Here is a 20,733-nt window from a genome sequence, read left to right on the forward strand (position 1 = left end):
CAACCTTGGAAAGAAGATCTGGCTCATTTTACTGAGAGGCACATTGGTATTATTTTACTATTTACCCTTGCCTTTAATTGTGTTTTCTCAGCCTTGGGGCAGCATATGTAATTCTCCCTTTTTTATGACTTTGAGAATTGTTTTTCTACTATAAATCAATGGGGCCCCCTTGTCTTAGGAGAAAAACCTCTTGCCAAGGTTCTTTCTGCCTGGCATGAAACATTTGAAAATCTAAGCCCATTTAATTTAGGAACCTGATCAAGATATAAGCCAATATAAGTCTTGATTAAAAATGCAGTCTATATTCAAATGCCACACTTTGCCATATTTCCTGGTACAAATGTTGAGATAGGAAGCTTTCCAATACTACTAGAAGAGTTTATGAAGAGTAAGGATTCTTCTGGGGGATATGCTTTGAAGGTAAAGTATGTACCCGGCCTAAATAAAAAAATAAAACTAATAACTCTGGAAAAAAATAAGTAGTATAATAAATCTGAAATAAACATTTCCCTGGATTTATGCTTTATGTGGAATGCTGATTGGATATAATGAGCAGCCAATCAGGAAATAGTATAGCCTAAATGGGAGGAGTTATGGAATGTCTGACATCACAAGGGAGGTGGTTCTTAGCCAGTGGGAGGATGAAACAACCTTAAAAAGAAATTAGAGAAATTATTGTTCCATGACAACACCAAGGTATCCAATCAGAAAGAGGTCTAATAGGTGGAACACTTTCCTTACAAGCTGTGATATTTGCAGGGTCTCATTCCAAGGCCAAAAGGTCACTAAGAGGCTAAATGATGTCATCCTACAACTCCCGTCATCCCCAACCATTGACCTTGATGCCTGTGATGGAGGGAATTGGCACCCAGGAACATCTGAGGACCTCATAAATAACACCAATAATAATAATTTTTTATTTATACCCGCCCACCTGGCTGGGTTTACCTAGCCACTCTGGGGAGCTCCCAATGGATTAAAAACAGAATAAAACATCACACATTAAAAACTTCCCTAATAGATCCTACATTATCTATTAAATGGTGAACATCTTACTGGAGTCCTGTAAACTAGATGTCCAGGAGTTTAGAGAGGAATAGGATGCAAAATGAGAATGTGCTATATTACCTAAAAAAAATTAAAATGCCTTGGAATCCATGTGGAACATTCTTTTGGTTTAAAACTGAGATTGATCCAATGAAAGGAAAAGAGAAAGATTTTTCAGTTATATTGGACACAACAATGTATTTACGGGAAAGGATGGTCTAATACTGACAGATACCACTGTCTACCTAATGTGCTCATAGTCTTATTCTCCATTTGTTTTTATCTGATTCTAGATTGTTGCTTCACAGACAAAACTGAGAGAATGGAGAAGCCAGCACACGCCAAACTTGCAAAGCCCACAAAGCCCACAAAATCCACAAAGCCTGCAGCACCAGAAGAAGCACCAGCGGAGGCAGAACCACCTGCAACCATAACTGATGGTGTGTATACAGCTCATTGATATGGGATGAGGTTTCTCATAAAGTAGAGGAATGCACAAGAAATGCAAAGCTTCCATCTGCTTCTTTTCCAGGTCCAACTTGTGGTCTCGAAAGTCTTTTTATTTATTTATTTTGTTATCTGGTTTTTCGAACCAAAATTTTACAATCACATATCAACATACAATATAAAAACAAGATTCCAGAGAATTTCATGGACTTCCCCCCTCCCCTTTGTGGGTCCTATTGTTAGTCATTCTACATGTTAGTCATTCTACATGTGTATCTAATTTAAAAATTATGTTCTTGTAATAGGGAATTACGCAGGTGGCGCTGTGGGTTAAAGCCTCAGCGCCTAGGACTTGCCGATCGAAAGGTCGGCGGTTCGAATCCCTGCGGCGGGGTGCGCTCCCGCTGCTCGGTCCCAGCGCCTGCCAACCTAGCAGTTCGAAAGCACCTCCGGGTGCAAGTAGATAAATAGGGACCGCTTACCAGCGGGAAGGTAAACAGCGTTTCCGTGTGCGGCTCTGGCTCTCCAGAGCAGCGATGTCACGCTGGCCACGTGACCCGGAAGTGTCTCCGGACAGCGCTGGCCCCTGGCCTCTTGAGTGAGATGGGCGCACAACCCCAGAGTCTGTCAAGACTGGCCCGTACGGGCAGGGGTACCTTTACCTTTTTAATAGGGAATTAAGTACAGGACAACAAAAGTGAACATTGTGAACTCTCATACTTGACAAGAGACTTATACTCCAACCAATGGGTTCATAGTCTTACCCTCCATGTGATAATGGCTTGTTGTTTCACAGAAAAAGCTGAAAGGGTGGAGACGCCAGCATCCGAAAAGGGTGCAGAGTCCATAAATAATGAAGCACCCAGAAAGGATTCAGCAACAGCAACAGCAGCAACAGCAGCTGAAACTGGTGGTCTGTATACAGCACAGTCATATGGAATGAGGTTTCTCATAAAGTAGAGGGATGCATGGGAAAGGGAAGTTGATGGAGAGACAGGCAGGGAGTGGAACCAGTCAGGTTGTGCTAGGGAGGAGTGCAGAGAAAAGCACACACAGCTCTTTGGGTGCCAGAGATCCATGAAGCCCCACAGAAACCCCAGGATTCAGCCCACTCTTTGCTTAGGCAGAATGAGGCAGTTGCCTCAGGTAGCAGGTGCTGGGGTGGGCAGAGATATGTAGACCACACAAGCTGCACTGCAAATAAGAGCCAATGGCCAGCCCAGCCCAGCTTCTGTATGTGGAATTATGTGTACAGAGGGAGAATCTTGTCATTTGTTTGGGGAACAGAAAGTCCTTTAGTATCGAAGGCTACTGTCTTGTGATGCAGACATTGGTCAGAAAAGTTTTCTCAAGCAGCAAGGTATCTCCCCCTGCTTCCTCCACCTGCTTACCCACCCAGATTACCACCCCTTGAACAGTTGACTGTCTCGGGCTGATGGCTGCCACAGCATATGGAAACCCTTTTTCCTGGGCTGGGAATGGTATGTTGGCTCCTGATGGCTAAAGTAGAATTTTCTTTCTTCAAGCATCTGGTTTTCAGAGCATGGTTGCTTTCATCACATCTCCAACGGGTGAAAGATTTGTCGTACTTGAGATTTTCATCCTCACTGCCATGACACTGCTGATTTTCCTTCTATGTAAGTACATAATTAGCATACTTTGCAACTAATGTCATGGGCTTTCCTTCAATGCTAATAGCATTTCCAAAAAGAGATGGCAGGATCCACCTTCCATTTATCCCTTTCATCTCTCTTTGATATAATGGAGGGAGTTACAGCTGTCACCCAGTGAGAGCAATGGCACTGTTTTGTTCTCCCTGAATAAGTGAGTTCCAGCACTTGGAACAGAAGCACAGGCTTGCACAAGTCCCTGGGACACCCTGGACAATTCCCTTTCCCAGTTGCAATTCTTCGCTCCTTTCCCAACTAATCCTCATTTGCTGGGGGAGAGCTCCATTCCTGGTCCTCGCCACCTTGCCCTCTGCTAGGGCTCCAGTCCAAAGAAGGAAAACAGGCAGCAAAGGATAAGGCCATGGCCAAAGTGGGAGGGTCCAGAGCCTACCTAAATATTGAAATATATGCAGGACCTTTTTCAGCCGAAATTCATCAGGACTCTGTTCTGGCCCCTCTCAGGTGGGCTCCGTTGCCAATCTAAAAGAACCAGGGGAGGCATTCATGCTAAGTTCCAGTGTCTCTTTTTCTAGAAAAATAGCACTGGATAGTTGAACAAATGGCTTATTTTCATAGCTAATTCATATTTAAAGGGCACTCAAAGTAAGCAAAGCTTCGGGGGATGAAACCAAATAATCCAAGAATTTACATATTTTAAGCATACGGCAGGGCATGAGGCAGCTTGGCAAATCCCACTCTGTAGGACAAAGAGGTTAGGTCTATCTAGACAACCAAAAATCTAAAGCTTTCAAAGGAAGGCCAACCATCTGATGACAGAAGGAACAGGTCAAATGGAAACAGGACTTCAGAGCACCAGGGCAGCCACATTCAAGGGACAGGAAACATCAATATAAGGCCTGAGAGGAGAAAATATTAAAAATATTAAAAGCAGTTTGAAACCAAGTATCCCCTCCCCCAGCTCATCAGACTACTAAGTTAGAACACAATTTCTTCATTTCTTTTCTACCTACCTCCTCCTTAGATCAGAAGGAAATGAAAAAAAGAGTGGAGATTCAAATGGCAATGAACATGATTCGAAACTTTGTTGTTGGGATTGATTCAAACTATAAGGACATGGATGGTAAGAATTTTATATACAAATCCTCACTTTTGCTAGAACATGCTTAATTTATACAGACTTCAATTCCTGTAGTTCAATTTGGGATTTATATTGTGCGAGCAATACATATATGCAATGAAACTCATCACTTTTTCATTTCTCAGCAGGAAGAAAAGTAGACGGTTGTGATTCTCACATCTCCCCACCAGAAATGCTGTCCTCCCCCGTCACACTGTAACTCACAGTGTTTGTGATACTGCAGAATTTTAGCACTGGCACAAGGGAACTTTGCCCCCACTTCTCCCTGCATGCCATCACCAAAGCTGCTCCCCAGGGTGGGGGAAACGTCAGAACAGATTGGAGGGAAAGGGGCTGAAGATTGTATTGCACAAGGAGAAATTCCTGCACTGACATAATGACCCCCTTAGCTCTATGTGGAATGCAACTCTATATTCACTAATGAAAGAGTTTGTCCACCTCTATTTTCTTAGATCTCAGAAAGCATAATTGAAAACTGCAAAATATTCTGTGTATACTTGGCTTTACTGTGGGACTCAAGGCAGAAATTGTTTTGTGACCCTGTGATTCCCAGCAGAAAAGGAGGACAAAGGAGGGGAACATTAGAGATACTTCATGAGAATAGGATAGTGGGTTGCATGGGTCTTTGGTCTGATCCAGCTGCAGGATTCTTCTGAGGCTTTTCATTGGTGATCTCAGCCACAGAGAATCAAGTCTGTCCTCATATTCATAAGAACCCCATCCTGGAGCTCTGCTTCTTGATTCAGGCTAGAGTGTTTTTAAATGTTTGAAAATGGTTTCTTAATATTTGCAGATTGTTATTTCAGATACTCCTGCCTTAAACTGTTTCAAATCTTTTAGACTTCCAAATACTCGCTGCAGCTCAAAACATATCAGATAAAGTGCGTTTTCTTGAAAACAGAAATGATCAACTGCAAAAGGAAATTGGTAAGCTACCCTATGATGCTGAAGAATTGTAGCACAGTGATAACCTGCCCTGAGTCTGCACCAGTTGAATGCCCCTCCTCTAGCTGAATACTCTTAGAGCCAGAGCAGAGTGCTGCGCTCCTTTGCACCCAGCCACCCTAGGGAAACATCAGAGATATTCAGTTCAGCTCTCCTGATCTGCTGAATTGATTTAGCTTTTATGGTGAGGAAGGAAAAGACTTTGCCATTCTTTGCTATAGAAGACAATCAAAACAGGTCAGCTAAAAGACCTGTCCTTTATTATATTCACCCATGGGAGAGAGATTCTTGAATAGCACTCCTGAGCCAAATTCCACCAACTTGGGCAGTGGGGTGATTGGTGCAACAGCAAAATCTCTGTTTCACAAGCCCATCATCAGAAAGAAGTCCTCAGGGCCATTCACATAGTGAATTGGCTCATTGGCATGTGGGTTAGAATACCTGTGGACAATAGCAATCCTCTCTCTACCCACGGGCCTGATCTGTTACCACAGCAAGTACCCAGACCACAAAGCTAGGTCACAATAGGGTCCTCCATTTATCTGCACAGGTCTCTAAGGTGGACTCTCCTTCACTGGAAAAACTTCCTAAATAGGTAATGAATTTTAGGTGGGTTCCCACCAAGCAAGACCCAGTGATAACATCAGGAACCTTTATTGAACTAACGGAACTGGACAACAGGGGCAAAGCAAATGCTTATATACATTTCTGAAGTCCTGGATCACTCCCACTCTCAAGATGATTGGCTGTCTAAACTCCCAAGCTGAGAATCATAACTGAGAGTTTAAGGGCCAATCACAATAGCCCAAATCCTGAAATTTCCTGTGATTGGATATCATGTATCAAATCAGAACACAGCTGCTCAGAATCCTTAGTCCAGACTCAAGTTCAGGCAAACACAGACCACTGGATACATAACACCCCTCCCTCTTAGGCACAAAACCACATCCCCGTCAACACACATAGTCATCAAAGTGGAGAGGGCAGTGCCTCACCCTCTGGGAGTGGTGAAGCTCGTTGCCTTGGGTCCTTGGGGATGCCCATGAAGCTGCAGCTGGTGTTGTGGGTGTCACTGATGTAATTGACTCTGCGCTGTCTGGTGGTGAGTGTTGGGGCCCATTATTATTATTATTATTATTATTATTATTATTATTATTCCTCAGCCCTACCCTGGGCCACTGGGTTCTCATAGGGTGCATCAGTCTGTGAGCCAGGCTGATCATTCACCTTGTCCCTGTTCTTGGGTGTGGTAGCAGTGACTGGAGCTGGGGTATCAGCCAGACGGTGGGGTGTTTGGTCCACATGCTGGCAGTGGACCTGAACATCTGGTGTGGCAGCCTTGTAGGAGCCTAGCCCAGTGCCCTGGTAACAACGGTGGAGAGCAAGGCAGGACAATCCCCATAGTTCTTGATGTAGACAGGGTCATCGGGGTGAAGGATCTGGGGGCTGCTGGAGCCTCCCAGCCAACAGGTTGATCAGATGCCAGATTAGGGTGCAAACAATCCAGGAGTAATGCCAGCTTCCGGTTCTTGAGGAGTTGTGCCGGGCTTCAACCTGTGACAATGCAGGATTTGATGTGCTGCTGCAGCAGAAAATCCACTCCACTAGGCATTTGTTCCAGTCCCCCATGGGCAATCGGAGTGAGGGATTCCATGGTGGTCCTCACCATTTTCTAAGCCCATCCATTCATTGATGTGTGGAACGCTGCTGCTGTGACATGTTGGATTAGGTTGTTGGTCATGCACTTCTCGAACTTGGTTGATGTGAACTGTATGCCATTGTCAGGCAGGGAGAGTCATAAGCCAAGACAGCCAGTGGGATGGATCCCACTCTCTGTCCTGGCTTCTTCTTTAGCAGTGCGCAGCCTCTCCCAGGCAAGGGGAGCCTTCATCCAGTGCCCGGGAGAGGCTGTGTGTGGCTAAGGCTCCCCCAAGAGCCGCACTCCCTTTAAAGAGCGCACGGAGCGTATATGCAGCTCTTGGGGACATTTTCCCCAAGGAGGAGAAGAGCAGCCCTTTTCCCTCCTCTGGGAAAAGCCCCAAAGAGCCACACACACGCTCCACACGGCTCTTTAAATGGAGCACTTACAGAGCCTCCCACCTGCATTCACTCCATAAGATGCACTCACATTTCCCTTTACTTTTTAGGAGAGGAAAAGTGCGTCTTATAGAGCGAAAAATACAGTATATATTTGCCAACTTAACTGGCGTTAAGTACCACCTATAGAACATCTTTACAAAATTTTCTTTAATTGTATATGAGGCAGTAAATCATATATCCTCTTGCCAGAGTTTCTCCCATTGCTCTGGATAGATAGTATGTCCGAGATCCTAAGAACATTTAACATTTAACATTCTTTCACTTCTTCCTCCATCAATTCCCAGTCCAATGAAAGATTATATGTTTTGGATAACAATTTCTTGTTATTCTGTATCACTGTGACGTTAAATTTCAAATCCTCTTTTGCAAATCCTTTCTTTTGATCCGAGTTGAATATACTTCTAAGTTGTATATAAAGCCATCTGTCAACTTCATATTGCTGTATCTCTTCCTAGGATTTTAATCTGAGTTTCCCTTGTTCATCTTCCAATAATTGTCTATATGTTGGCCAATTTGTCCCCATATTCAGTTTTTTGATAGCATATGCCTCCAGCGGTGATATCAACCAAGGTGTCTGTGGTTCGAGATATAATTTATATTTGTTCCAAACTTTATATAATGCACCTCTTAATACATGACTTGTGAATTCTTTATTGCATTTTACTTTCTCATAATACACATGCCATCTGTGTCTATTATTAAAGCTTTCAAGATCCAATATATTAATTTTTTTCCAATCTAATCCAATGTCTTACCCATATTAAACATTCTGCTTCATAATATCATTTTAGATTTGGCAATGCTAATCCTCCCCTTTCCTTTCTTTCTGTCAATAATTTATATTTTATCCGCGGTTTTTTTCCTTGCCATACGAATCTCATTATATCTTTCCTCCATTCTTCAAAGCAATTCTCTTTATTTATAATTGGTATTGTTTGGAATAAATATTTCATTTTCGGCAGGACATTCATTTTAATTATGGAGACTCTTCCCCATATTAATAACATTAATCTACTCCAGGTTTCAAAACCTTTCCTTATTCCATTCCAAACTTTCTCATAATTATTTTTGTACAGATTAATATTCTTCATAGTTAGATCTATAACGAAATGTTTTGCTTTCTTAACAATCTGTAAGCAAACCTTTTCCTGAAGTTCTTTTTGCTCTTGTTCTGTCTTTTCCGTATTCATTTTAAAGCCACACACCTTGCCAAAGTCATGTATTATATTTATTGCTTCAGCGATACTTGCTTCTGGTTCTTCTGTTCTTAATGAAATATCATCCACAAAAGCCCTGATCTTAAAAACCACTTTTCCCAATGTTATTCCTATGATCTCTTTGTCTTTCCTTATTTCTTACAACATTATTTCTAATGTCAATATAAAAAGGATGTCAGGAATACACACTCTAGATTCCCCTCCCCACCTCCGCAACTGGACAGTTAGCCTAGAGAGAGAAAGAGAATTTTGATAAACCACAGCTACTCCCCCTTCCCAACCTTCATGCTGCTCTGAGTATCCAGCTGGAAACAAGTGGGTGAGGCCCCTGGGGTTCAGATAAGGCCTGTGAAGGAACATGCATCTTTTGTCTATTCCCTCAAATAAAAGGTTCTTGACTGTGTTCCCTGTTCCAGCTATGCCCCCCCCCCCCCGGGTATTTCCTGCAGCACCATGAAGTGGTTGAAGAGTTAATGTTGCTCTTATTTTAATCTTTTTGAGCTTCCTAGATGAATATATGTTATCATGTGGCCACAGAAATGAACTTAACAAAAATAATTGAAATCTGCACAGGCATACAAGTTTGTTCCTCTTAAATTCTTTTTCTTTTTCTCTTCTTCCTCTGGCTTGACTGAAAGACATCCTTACTAGAAACTTGAAAGATGGCTGGGTTATATTTTCAAATTCGTTCTATCTGTTTTCTGCTGAGCTACGCTCATGGTTGGATTCCCAAAAAAAGTGTGAGAGGGAAGGCGCCAAACTCATTTCTATAGAAACAGTGGAAGAACAGGTGAGCATCAAAGCCAAGTATTGAAAAAGGTAGGGGATCTCCTTGAGTCAAAGGGCTCCTATCATCACTATCCAATTAAGAAGTTCCAATCCACCTATATGCAGCCAAGACAGTAATTCCATCAGTCAAGCTAAGGGGTGGGTGGGGCAGGGAGCAGCTGCTACCATCTGGGGCTAACTAAGGTTTCTTGGTGCTGCTGAACTCTAATAGAATGAAGCTGATAGTCAGGAAGGAGGTCTTGAAGGAGGAGTAGATACTGGAGGGAAATCTTGTATATTCTTCCTCTGCTCTTTGAGATGTACTGAGTGCTTAGAAAAAAGGCTTCCCTCACCACTCTAGCCCTCTGGCATGAGAGTATCATGGAGATGACTCTAGAGGAGCTTGCAAGGTATGTCCCTCTCCCAGCCCCTTAGCCCAGGAAGAGGCTACTAGGGTGCTGTAGGGCACAGACATGGGTGAGACCCCATCATCAACCCATCAAGCATACCACAACCAGACTGATTCCAGTAGCTCTGGAACCAACAAACAAGCATGGATACAGAAATTGAAGTATTTGCTATACAGGTCAATGTCCAACTGTTTTATGGCAAAGTCATTTATAGTATCTGGAAATTTTAACTCTGTGTCATGACTGAAACACATATGTAGCCAGTCTCGGTGAGGGAAGGTGAAGTTCCCCTTCACTACAATATTTCCTCTTTGGGATACTTCATTGATTCCATCACCCATCATCATCATCATAATTTGGATCAGGGGGACAATAGTGCATATACCATACTTGGGATATTATGTATAATTTTGATCACTGCTTCCCCTCAAAATATGGATTGGACCTTCAGTAGTGACACCTGCTCCTTTTGAAATGTGTTTGTTTTATGCCTGTTCAATGTCTGCAAAGGACTATAGTCTCCCAGAGAAAGGGACATTGTCTGGGGATGCTCCTCATTCATAGGGATGATTTTCTGTTTTTTTCTTTCTCTCCACTCCTACTCTAGTTTTTTATAAACCATCAAGTAAAAATTCGTAGAAAGTTTTTTTGGACTGGACTCTTTAAAGACAAGGAAGAGGTTTGGAAATGGCTTTCAGGGAAACTACCTGAATTCCAGTAAGTTTTTGAAGCAACATTTGTTAATGGCATAAATTCCCAAAACTTGCAGATTCTGTTTACATAATTGATCCTTTCCCTCTCCAAATATATTTTGTCATGTAATTTTCTCTACTACCAAAGACCTACATATGTACTCCTCCACATCACTGTCCAAGTGAGTGACTGCTGCTTCTCACTAGTTTGGAGATTCAGGAAGGCTACTCTTTCTGCTTCTCTAACCTAATGAAAGCGGTGATTCGGAAGAGGCTGAAGGCATCCTTATAAATAGCTTGTGCTGATTAGCTCAGCTTCAAAAGGACTAACAAGATCCTAAAGCTGAGCTACCCTCTCTTTAGGAAAGTATTTCTACAGTTATCTGCTAGACAATCTGAATAACCAGCAATCTCAAACCTAAAATAATAAGAGCAGATGAAGTAAGTGTGTAAGATAGGGTAGATGAATCTCACTCTCTTGTATATAATCATAGACACATAGAAATTTAGAGTTGGATGAGACACCAATGGTCATCTATTCCAACCCCTGCAAAGCTGGAATCACAACTGAAGAAGCCCTGGCAGATTCCTAATAGTTTTTTGCTGTCGGCTGGCAGTTTAAGACAATTCATGGTTCCCTTTAAGTATCTAACAATTCTTTTCAAGCTGTGTTGATGGATGTACAAGGTCAGAGTAAATTCCCACGCATCCACAGCTTAGTATTAGAACAGTGAACTGGTCTGGTATTTATTACCAAGACTGGTTTAACAGAGGGCTGCTTTAAATTTTACAAGTTCTCCTGGAACAAAATCCAATGACATTCATCTCCATTGATGCGCCCAATACCAACCACTAATCCTTTTTGGCAAATGTATTGAGTAAACTGTCATGGCCTAAAATTTGCCACTGTTTCTTTAATAATAATAATAATAATAATAATAATAATAATAATAATAATAATAATTTATACCCTGCCCATCTGGCTGGGCCTCCCCAGCCACTCTGGGCGGCTTCCATAAAAAACAAAAATACAGTAAAATATCACACGTTAAAAACTTCCCTGAACAGGGCTGCCTTAAGATGTCTTCTGAATGTCAGGTAGTTGTTTATCGCTTTGACATCTGCTGGTAGGGCGTTCCACAGGGTGGGCACCACTACCGAGAAGGCCCTCTGCCTGGTTCCCTGTAGCTTCGCTTCTCGCAATGAGGGAACCGCCAGAAGGCCCTCGGCGCTGGACCTCAGCGTCCGGGCAGAATGATGGGGGTGGAGACGCTCCTTCAGGTATACTGGACCGAGGCCATTTAGGGCTTTAAAGGTCAGCACCAACACTTTGAATTGTGCTCGGAAACATACTGGGAGCCAATGTAGGTCTTTCAAGACCGGTGTTATATGGTCTCGGCGGCCGCTCCCAGTCACCAGTCTAGCTGCCGCATTCTGGATTAATTGCAGTTTCCGAGTCACCTTCAAAGGTAGCCCCACGTAGAGTGCATTGCAGTAGTCCAATGGGAGATAACCAGAGCATGCACCACTCTGGCGAGACAGTCTGCAGGCAGATAGGGTCCAGGGGCGCCGACTTATAAAAAATATTGGGGGGGCCCATACCGGGGTCCTGCCCCGGGAAGTTTTCTAAATTTTAGATGAAAATTAGTGAGTTTTAAAGTTTTTTAAAAGTATTTTAGAGTCATATGATCAACATTAGAACCCCGAAAACTCGACTCTCTATAACTCCACACTCCGGGAAACTCGACAAGCCTGAAACACTTTTTGGCTTTGAAAAAAGAAACAAAACAAAAACACACACGGTATTTTCATAAAAAGCTAATTTAATTTACAGTAACAATTATGCTTATAGACTATTACAGAGCAGTGAATATATAGCTCTGAAAAGACTGAAATGATATTTAAATAAATCCTAAACTATCATTAAAAGAATAAAACATAAAATATTGCTGTCGCACAGTAATAGCACTTTGATTAATAAGTGAAATAGCTAATTTAAGCTTACTTTGAATAAGGCTGAGGGTTCATTAAATAAATATAATATCTTAAAGTTAATGCTTTAATACAGTTAATAAAGTTAATACAGTATGCCTAATACTGTATGTAAATACTGTAATACTGTAAGTAAATAACGGGCTTTAATTGGGTCTTACACCCTAAAAATATTTAAGTATTTGAAAATAACTAATACAGTACTATAGTAATATAGAAATACAGTACTAAACTAGTACTAATATTTCAAAACTGAAAATTTAACATTCTGTATGTATTTAATTCTCTATTTTATAAAGATTTTTAATATCTGACAGTGAGTTTGGAGTAGCCCAATGCAAAAATCCTGAGGATCCATGTGGATCCGTGCTTTGTAACCACGTTTTTGCACCACTGTAACCCTAGGCAACAGTGGGTGCGTGATTTTTTTGGTGCAAGATGTAGCCATGGACATGCTATGTGATCTGATGGTGAATTTGGGGTGACCCAATGCAAAAATCCTGAGGATCCATGTGGATCCGTGCTTTGTAACCACGTTTTAAATGGGGAGGGAAGGAAAAACACAGAAGGGACAAGAAGCACAAGAGGGGTGTGCGGAGAAGCAGCTGGCTAAGAATGCAGGGGAGGAGTTTAACGGGGAGGGGGGAGGAAAGGAAGGCAAAAGTCCCCCCCCCCCCAAGCCAGCCCTCTCTCTCTCTCTCCCACCTGCATCCCTAGAGCACGGAGAGGAGGAGGTGGTTGGCTGGAGCCTGCACGCAGTGTGACTAGGAAAGAATTAGAAGGAAGGACTCGATCCTTTCCTTAACCCTCTGCTTGCCAGGAGGGCAGGGGATTCCCTGCTCTTTGTTGAGTTTGAGCAAATGCAGCAACAGAAGCGGGTGGGCAGTAAGACCCTGAGGCAGAATGCAGGAAAGCAGCAGCTTCTGCCTTCCCTCCACCCGCCCGCCCGATCTTATTTTTGCCTGATTTTTGCCGGCGAGTCAGCTCCAGGGACCACACATTCGCTCAATAACACACAGAGACATTTCCCCTTACTTTTTAGGAGAAAAAATCTGTGTGTTATAGAGTGAAATTTACGGTAATAATTTTCTTAAATTATTGGGGGGGCGGATTTTTGAGGGGGCTCGGGCCCCCTCAGGCCCCATGGAGTCGGCGCCTATGATAGGGTCTCAGCCTACGTACCAGATGGAGCTGGTAAACAGCTGTCCTGGACACAGATTTGACCTGTGCCTCCATGGACAGCTGTGAGTCCAAAATGACTCCCAGGCTGCGCACCTGGTCCTTCAGGGGCACAGTTACCCCATTCAAGACCAGGGAATGCTCCACACCTGCCCGCCTCCTGTCCCCCAGAAACAGTACTTCTGTCTTGTCAGGATTCAACCTCAACCTGTTAGCCACCATCCATCCTCCAACCGCCTCCAGACACTCACACAGGACCTTCACTGCCCTCACTGGTTCTGATTTAAAGGAGAGGTAGAGCTGGGTATCCTTTAATACAAAAGGAACTGAGTCGCCATGAGTCAGAGGCCTACAATGAATCGGCAAGGCCTGCATGACTCATGCAACCTTTCACCTACATATGCCTGTACATATGGAGTGGTCATTGATTGTATGTGGTGTGGATTGGTTGGATGGTAGAAAGTTGGCTGAGTTTGGTGTGTATAAAAGATTTCGGTCGTTGTTGGAAAGGACTTTTTTTAAGAATAAAAGCAGAATTCTGCAAAGATACTCTTTTGTGCCAACAAGGGTCTGAGGACCAGGTGAAGGAGTCAAAGGAAGTCAGAACCTTTTCTTTTTCAAACACTGACATAAACTTTACAAATGGGCAGTGGGCTTGTATAATACTTGCTGGGAACTTAAACCCTGTATGCCAGTGGTTCCCAGTTAGCTAAGTAATGCAGACCCCTTGTTTTTCAAAAGCCAAACCATGGGCCACCCTACCTTTGAACATTTTGATATCTCTGCAGCAGTTTTTGTTATATGAATGGCGTCATGGAGTCCACCAATTGGGAACCAATGCTATATGTGATCTTAGACTTGATCAAAGGTCAGATCCAACCCAAACATGTCATGGGAGTTTTTTTAAAAAAAACCTATTAAACCATTATTATTATTATTAACAACAATTTAAAAGGTTCCTGGAGAGCTAAAAATAAGGGACTTAGAGAATACATTTACAAAGAATTTTAGATCTGTGTAGTGGGACTTGATTCAATATACAATGGACGCTGGAGAATGCAAGGCTTTACTAGAAGTGACAGTAAGTGGGGGCTGAAGCCTTATTTACCTAGGGATCCATCAGCCTCGCCATCCCCGGACCTTGGAGGGAACAAAAGTACCAGGAAAGCAAAATCTTCTTTGGAGAAAAAGAGTTTATTGAAATCTGTGCACAGAGATAATTTGTGCACAGAGACAACCAGCAGGATAGCTCCTGAAAACTGGCTGTAAAGCAATACACTTCAGCAAGCCTTCTTATACCTTTTCTGAACATTCTCCCCCCTCCCATTCCTTCTCCAAACTTCCCCAATCAGCTGGCAAATGTTCAACTTATTCCCTTATATGGCACATCTATATTGCTTGCTAAACATTCCTCATACGTGTCTTTCTGCTAGCTAAGCACTTCCCCTTTTGCTTATACACGTCTTTTCTTATCTTTGCATTACTAGGCAGGAAAAGCACGGCAGGAAACGGCCTTCTTAGCAGGCTGATTAGATTTGCAAAGGCTGCAATTTCTTGCTAGCTGGCAAGGCAGGAAATGGACTCTTGACCTGCCAGAGTTAGCAAACAGCCACTGTTTGCTAACTGCCTGATCACAATTGCAGGAACTCACTATGTGCAGATAATATGGAGAGCAAAATTCCTTCTTAGGTACAAGGTGCAAGGTACAGAGAATATTGGGAGAAACCCTTCCCATCTCCCTTCAGGGGCTAGCGTGATATTTTTATCAACTATGGATAATTGATTAAACATAGAACCAGCATGTATTATTTAGATAAGATATATGTGAGAGATATCATATCATTTCAATCAATCAACTCCATAATGGCTTTGTGGTTATAGATTATATTTTGTATTTCAGCTGTAGATTTAGCTATTTTTGTTTCTGTGTAGTGTAGTGTATCCTCATGCATGGGGTGGGTGGTAGAGGTGAGATGAGATGCATGAAGGCGGATGCAAATCTAACAAAGGTTTTAATATGCTCAGAAAAATCACTACTGTGCTAACTCTGCTATGAGAGAGTAAGGATCTCTCTTTCAAAACCCTCTCTCCAACACCCACAACAATACAGAGCAGATCTGAGGAGGATGTGGGTGCATAAGGGAAGGAGGGAGGGCCAGTTCTGTTGCAGAAATGGAAATCCTGGCAATAGCAGAAGTACTGCATTGGATACTGCCCAAAATTGTTAAATAAATTGAATGCAAGTTCTTGTGTGTAACAGAGCCTTCCAAAGGGAGACCTCATTATTTTTATTTTTATTTTTGTAGTTTCCTATGAGAAATTATTTCATATAAGAAGAAGAAAGACAGTCTTGACCCACAGTTGTTGTTGTTGTTGTTGTTGTTCTTCTTCTTCTTCTTCTTCTTCTTCTTCTTCTTCTTCTTCTTCTTCTTCTTCTCTTACATGGTTAGAATTCTAAAATATGGGGAGAAAAATCCATCACAATTGTGGGTAGATGTTAAGAGAGAAAGAGATGAACATTTTTTTAATGGTAGAAGGAACAGCGAGTGGGTGAGGAAGTAAACATCCAATCTTGATTGCTCAGTGCTGCTGTTTCTTTTCTTTTCAGGTACTGGAATTTCTATTCGCCACATGATGAATTGAACCATGACTGCACTGCAATGTCCTTTGATTGCATTGGCGGTTGCTGGATGGCATTAGAATGTCATCTACAAATGCCCTATATTTGTAAGAAGGTGCCAGATGATGCTTGGCTCTAAGAAGACACTTTAAGATGAACGAAACTGGATCTCATGATCACTACACAAAAGCAAAACCAAGAGATCACCCCACCCTGCTGTTTTAATGCACAATCAACACTGCCATCTAGATTATGGGACTCTCTGGCATCATCCTCACAGTCATCTTGAAAATACCTTATTCTGCAAGATCAGACATAGATGGCTACAAAAATAAAAAATGGAAGGGTCCAATCATAGCCTGTTTTCTGTTTAATGTATTTATTTGCAATGCATACCAATATTTGTTTCCTTATTCTGTGTGTTTGATGCCCCATTGCCCCTTCTGATCTCCATGGTTGCTACCTTACAAGGCACATAAGGACAACCCTGCGTGCCAGGCAATGAGAATAGGAGTCACCTAACCTTTGGTGTCCCCTTCTAGCAGACTAATCACAAATACAACTTTGGAAATTCAGGCACCCTTACTCTCATATAGAGTTAACATTGGGCAACAAACACATTGAGCTGCTCTTGATTTCTTCAGAATTTGATAGGGGGCAAGACTGGGGGTCCACACCAGTGTAGGGAAACTGTTTCACTGTCGAACTGCTCTTAGTGTCAGAAAGAGGTTTAGTTGGAATCTTCTTTCTTGTAACTTGTAACCATGGGTCTGGACTTCCAGGTACCATGAGAATGGCAGATGGAGTGTGAGCCTGATTGTTCCAACAGGCTTGATCTTCACGAGGGGGTTACGGGGAGTATTTCGGTAATACCTAGGTATTTATGAATTTTGTTTTCCTAGCTTGATCAAAATTATTTATTATTTCATATCAGGTATATAGTTAAGAGCTTAGGTATATAGTCAAGCAGCGGGCGCCTGGGGCCCTGCACCCCTTTCACCCCCAGGTAAAGACGGCTCTGCATGGAACACTACCCTTTTTTCTGGAAAAATAAAACTGGTGGCATGTATGTTTTGATGATGGTACATTCAGTAAACGTAAACTGAACATGTTGAAATTTGACTGCTTCTTTTCCTTTTTTTGTTCTTTAACTTTACAAATGAAGATTTACACTAATGCACTTTGCCATATTTCCTGGTACAAGTGCTGAGATATGAAACTTTCCAATATTACTAGCCTAGTGTAGAGGAGTAAGGATTCTTCAAAGGGATATGCTTTGAAGGGATATGTACCCGGCCTAAATAAAAAATAAAACTAATAACTTTTGAAAAAAAGAAGTAGTATATCAAATCTGAAATCAACATTTTCCTGTATTTATGCTTTATGTTGCATGCTGATTGGATATAATCAGCAGCCAATCAGGAAATGGTATAGCATAAATGGGAGGAGTTTTGGAATGCCTGACATCACAAGGGGGTGGTTCTTAGCCAGTGGGAGGATGAAATTAGAGAAAAGATTGTTCCATGGCAACACCAAGGTATCCAAACAGAAAGAGGTCTGATGGGTGGAACACTTTCCTTACAAGCTATGATAATTGCAGGGACTCATTACAAGGCTGAAAGGTCACTAAGAGGCTAAATGATAAGGAGCTTTTATAAACTACAGATGGTTTTTCGCTTTTAAATACTAGAACTCAGGGTCATCCAATGAAACTGGGTGGTGGAACATTATAAGGATGTGCACAGGTGCTGTCTTGCCAGCATCCCCTACTGGCTGTTTGGCCAATAGCAACCACCAGGCAAGCAACAGGTTTTTTGGATTCCACTGGACGGAGACTCTTAGGTAGAGACAAAGTTTTATTAATTGGTTAACATTAATAAATCAGCAACGTAGAAATTAATCAGCAACGAAGAATAGAGTCTAATATAAAGCCAACAGCAACTGGAAATAACTACAAAGCTAGCAATATAACCAATAAGCAAAATATCTTAGGCAAAAATAATCATCATACAGATAGCATAGGTTCAGTCACCCCAGCCAATGGAGATATGTAAGGATTATCTGTGACCCTTCAGACTGGTAGATGGTTGTTCTCTTCACATTCTGGAATGGAGCATAGAACAATGTATCAAGATATCCCTGTCTCCTTCAGCTGCTGGCCCTTATATAGTCCAGGGTGTAGGTCTCCTGACAACCTGGCAACAGGTTGATGTCATGATGTAATTCCATTCCCATCCTTTGATCTGGCCTGGGAGTCGACGCACGTGGGCATGAGAGCCTTCATTTGCATTCTTTATCTCTGTGGTTCAGTCAAAGTAAGGTTACTTTCCTTGTTCCCAGTCAACTGCTTCCTCCGTCCATCCCTCATGCAGTCAAGTGTTTGATAGCTGGCTAACCATGAAGTTCCTTTCACTTCTTCTCAAACAACCAGGTTCCTTATATTAAAGCTCCAGCTACATTGCAAACCAGGAGCATCACATTCTGTTTTATTCCCTGGCAATACAGGTGCCCTGCTCTGATTCATGGGCCCAATTTATTTATCCAGATCCAGAAAATATAAGGCTTCGGAAAACCCATTTATTAGTATATCAAGGGCTGCTAGTTCAGATGGCTTTGAAACTGGATTAGACAACAGCCGCCTTCTTTCTTTCTTTTAGCCACAGCATCAGATGTCAGGCTGGGTCATTGCAAAAAGAAAACAAAATGGCACACTTGGAGAGCCTGGGTAACAGCTTCCCCTCTACTTCTTTTCCAGGTCCAACTCATGGTCTCCAAAGTCTTGCTAGATTCAGTTGGATTTATAGGCATCCAACTGAGACCAGATCTAGTACTCCATCTTTTCTGATGATCAGGAGGCAGTTATATAATTAAATGTATATACCTTCCATCAAGGATGATGAAGAAGAAGAGTTTGGATTTGATATCCCACCTTTCACTCCCCTTCAGGAGTCTCAAAGCGGCTCACATTCTCCTTTCCCTTCCTCCCCCACAACAAACACTCTGTGAGGTGAGTGGGGCTGAGAGACTTCAAGAAGTGTGACTGGCCCAAGGTCACCCAGCAGCTGCATGTGGAGGAGCGGAGACACGAACCCGGTTCCCCAGATTACGAGACTACCGCTCTTAACCACACCACCACACTGGCTCTCAGTGGGGAGGATGTTATTGGTCTACCTCTCCTGACATTCCCAACCATTGACCATGATGCCTGTGATGGAGGGAATTGGCACCCAGGAACATCTGAAGACCTCAAAGATAACAATAACAATAACAACAACAATAATAATAATTATAGCAATTTTTACTCATACCCTGGCAGCTTCCAACAGATTAAAAACAAAATAAAACACCACACATTAAAAACTTCCCTAATAGATCCCACATTATCTATTAAATGGTGAACATCTTACTGGAGCCCTGTAAACTAGATGTCCAGGAGTTTAGAGAGGAATAGGATGCAAAATGAGAATGTGCTATATTACTTAAACCATTTTTAAAAATGCCTTGGAATCCATGTGGAACATCTCTTTTGGTTTAAAACTGAGATTGATCTAATGAAAGGAAAAGAGAAAGACGTTTCAGTTATATTGGACTCAACAATGCCTTCATGGGAAAGAATTGTCTAATACTGATAGAGGCCGCTTTCTACCTAATCTGCTCATAGTCTTATTCTCCATTTGTTTTTATCTGATTCTAGATTGTTGCTTCACAGACAAAACTGAGAGGATGGGGAAGCCAGCACCCACAAAGCCTGCAAAGCCCACAAAGCCCAAAAAACCCACAAAGCCTGCAGCACCAGCAGAAGCCCCAGAAGAGGCAGAACAACCTGCAACCATAATTGATGGTCTGTATACAGCACATTCATATGGGATGAGGTTTCTCATAAAGTAGAGGAATGCGCAAGAAATGCACAGCTTCCGTCTGCTTCTTTCCCAGGTCCAACTTGTGGTCTCCAAAGTCTTTTTGGGCTTGTTTGTTTTTAATTTATTTATTTGGTTTTTCAAATTAAAATTTTACAATCATATATGAACATACAATATAAAAACAAGATTCCAGAGAATCTCCTGGACTTCTCCCCTCCCCTTTGTGGGTCCTATTGTTGGTCATTGGTCATTTCCTCCTGCATCTTTTATAATAATGCAAATCTTTTACATTTATTTCTTTTTTTAATTAACTTTTATTGATAAATACAACACTCAGAAACACAAAAATCCCAAAACAAACTTACACACACACACACACACACACACAACTCCTTAATTCCTATGAAAGAAAACAATTAAACATACGTTAATCCAAAGAAATATCAAATTACATAAAATAACTAAATATAAAAGCATAAATCTTGACTTCCCTCCCCCCATGTGTGTCTTCCTTTGGTTTTTTTTCTCCCCCTTCTTTTTGCTGCGTTATCAATATTATTCTTGGCTATCTCATCTTATACCCATTTCTTCTTAATTTTTTACTCTATAAATTTCATTCATTGCATATTGATATATTTGTACCAGAACAATGTTTATTCATGTATTCCTTCATGCAAGTCCACTCCT

General features: G+C 41.9%; 2 protein-coding genes across 2 annotated transcripts in view; both read left to right on the forward strand.

The window, feature by feature from the left end:
* Positions 1 to 614: 614 nt before the first annotated feature.
* On the forward strand, positions 615 to 16,502 carry LOC310852799 (uncharacterized protein). Its single transcript, XM_083756833.1, has 9 exons — positions 615 to 696; positions 1,341 to 1,487; positions 2,291 to 2,407; positions 3,021 to 3,131; positions 4,147 to 4,245; positions 5,104 to 5,190; positions 9,164 to 9,315; positions 10,311 to 10,420; positions 16,175 to 16,502. The coding sequence occupies exons 2-9, from the start codon at positions 1,370 to 1,372 to the stop codon at positions 16,323 to 16,325; spliced, it is 945 nt and encodes a 314-aa protein (XP_083612959.1). The 5' UTR covers positions 615 to 696; positions 1,341 to 1,369; the 3' UTR covers positions 16,326 to 16,502.
* Positions 16,503 to 17,695: 1,193 nt separating this feature from the next.
* LOC310852795 (uncharacterized protein) overlaps positions 17,696 to 20,733 on the forward strand; it is a 39,246-nt gene continuing 36,208 nt past the window's right edge. The window contains exons 1-2 of the mRNA XM_083756826.1: positions 17,696 to 17,723; positions 19,896 to 20,027. Of these exons, the coding sequence (XP_083612952.1) occupies positions 19,910 to 20,027 (118 nt within the window). The 5' untranslated portion in view covers positions 17,696 to 17,723; positions 19,896 to 19,909. The remainder of the gene's footprint in view (positions 17,724 to 19,895; positions 20,028 to 20,733) is intronic.

Source organism: Podarcis gaigeae (assembly GCF_964106915.1).
Source record: "Podarcis gaigeae genome assembly, chromosome: 9".
NCBI lineage: Eukaryota > Metazoa > Chordata > Lepidosauria > Squamata > Lacertidae > Podarcis > Podarcis gaigeae.

Coding starts and splice junctions, on each gene's coding strand:
- LOC310852799 (XM_083756833.1), top strand. CDS start 1,370: ATGGAGAAGCCAGCACACGCCAAACTTGCAAAGCCCACAAAGCCCACA. Junction 3,132..4,146: donor ACTGCTGATTTTCCTTCTAT/GTAAGTACATAA, acceptor CCTCCTCCTTAG/ATCAGAAGGAAATGAAAAAA. Junction 10,421..16,174: donor GGGAAACTACCTGAATTCCA/GTAAGTTTTTGA, acceptor TTTTCTTTTCAG/GTACTGGAATTTCTATTCGC.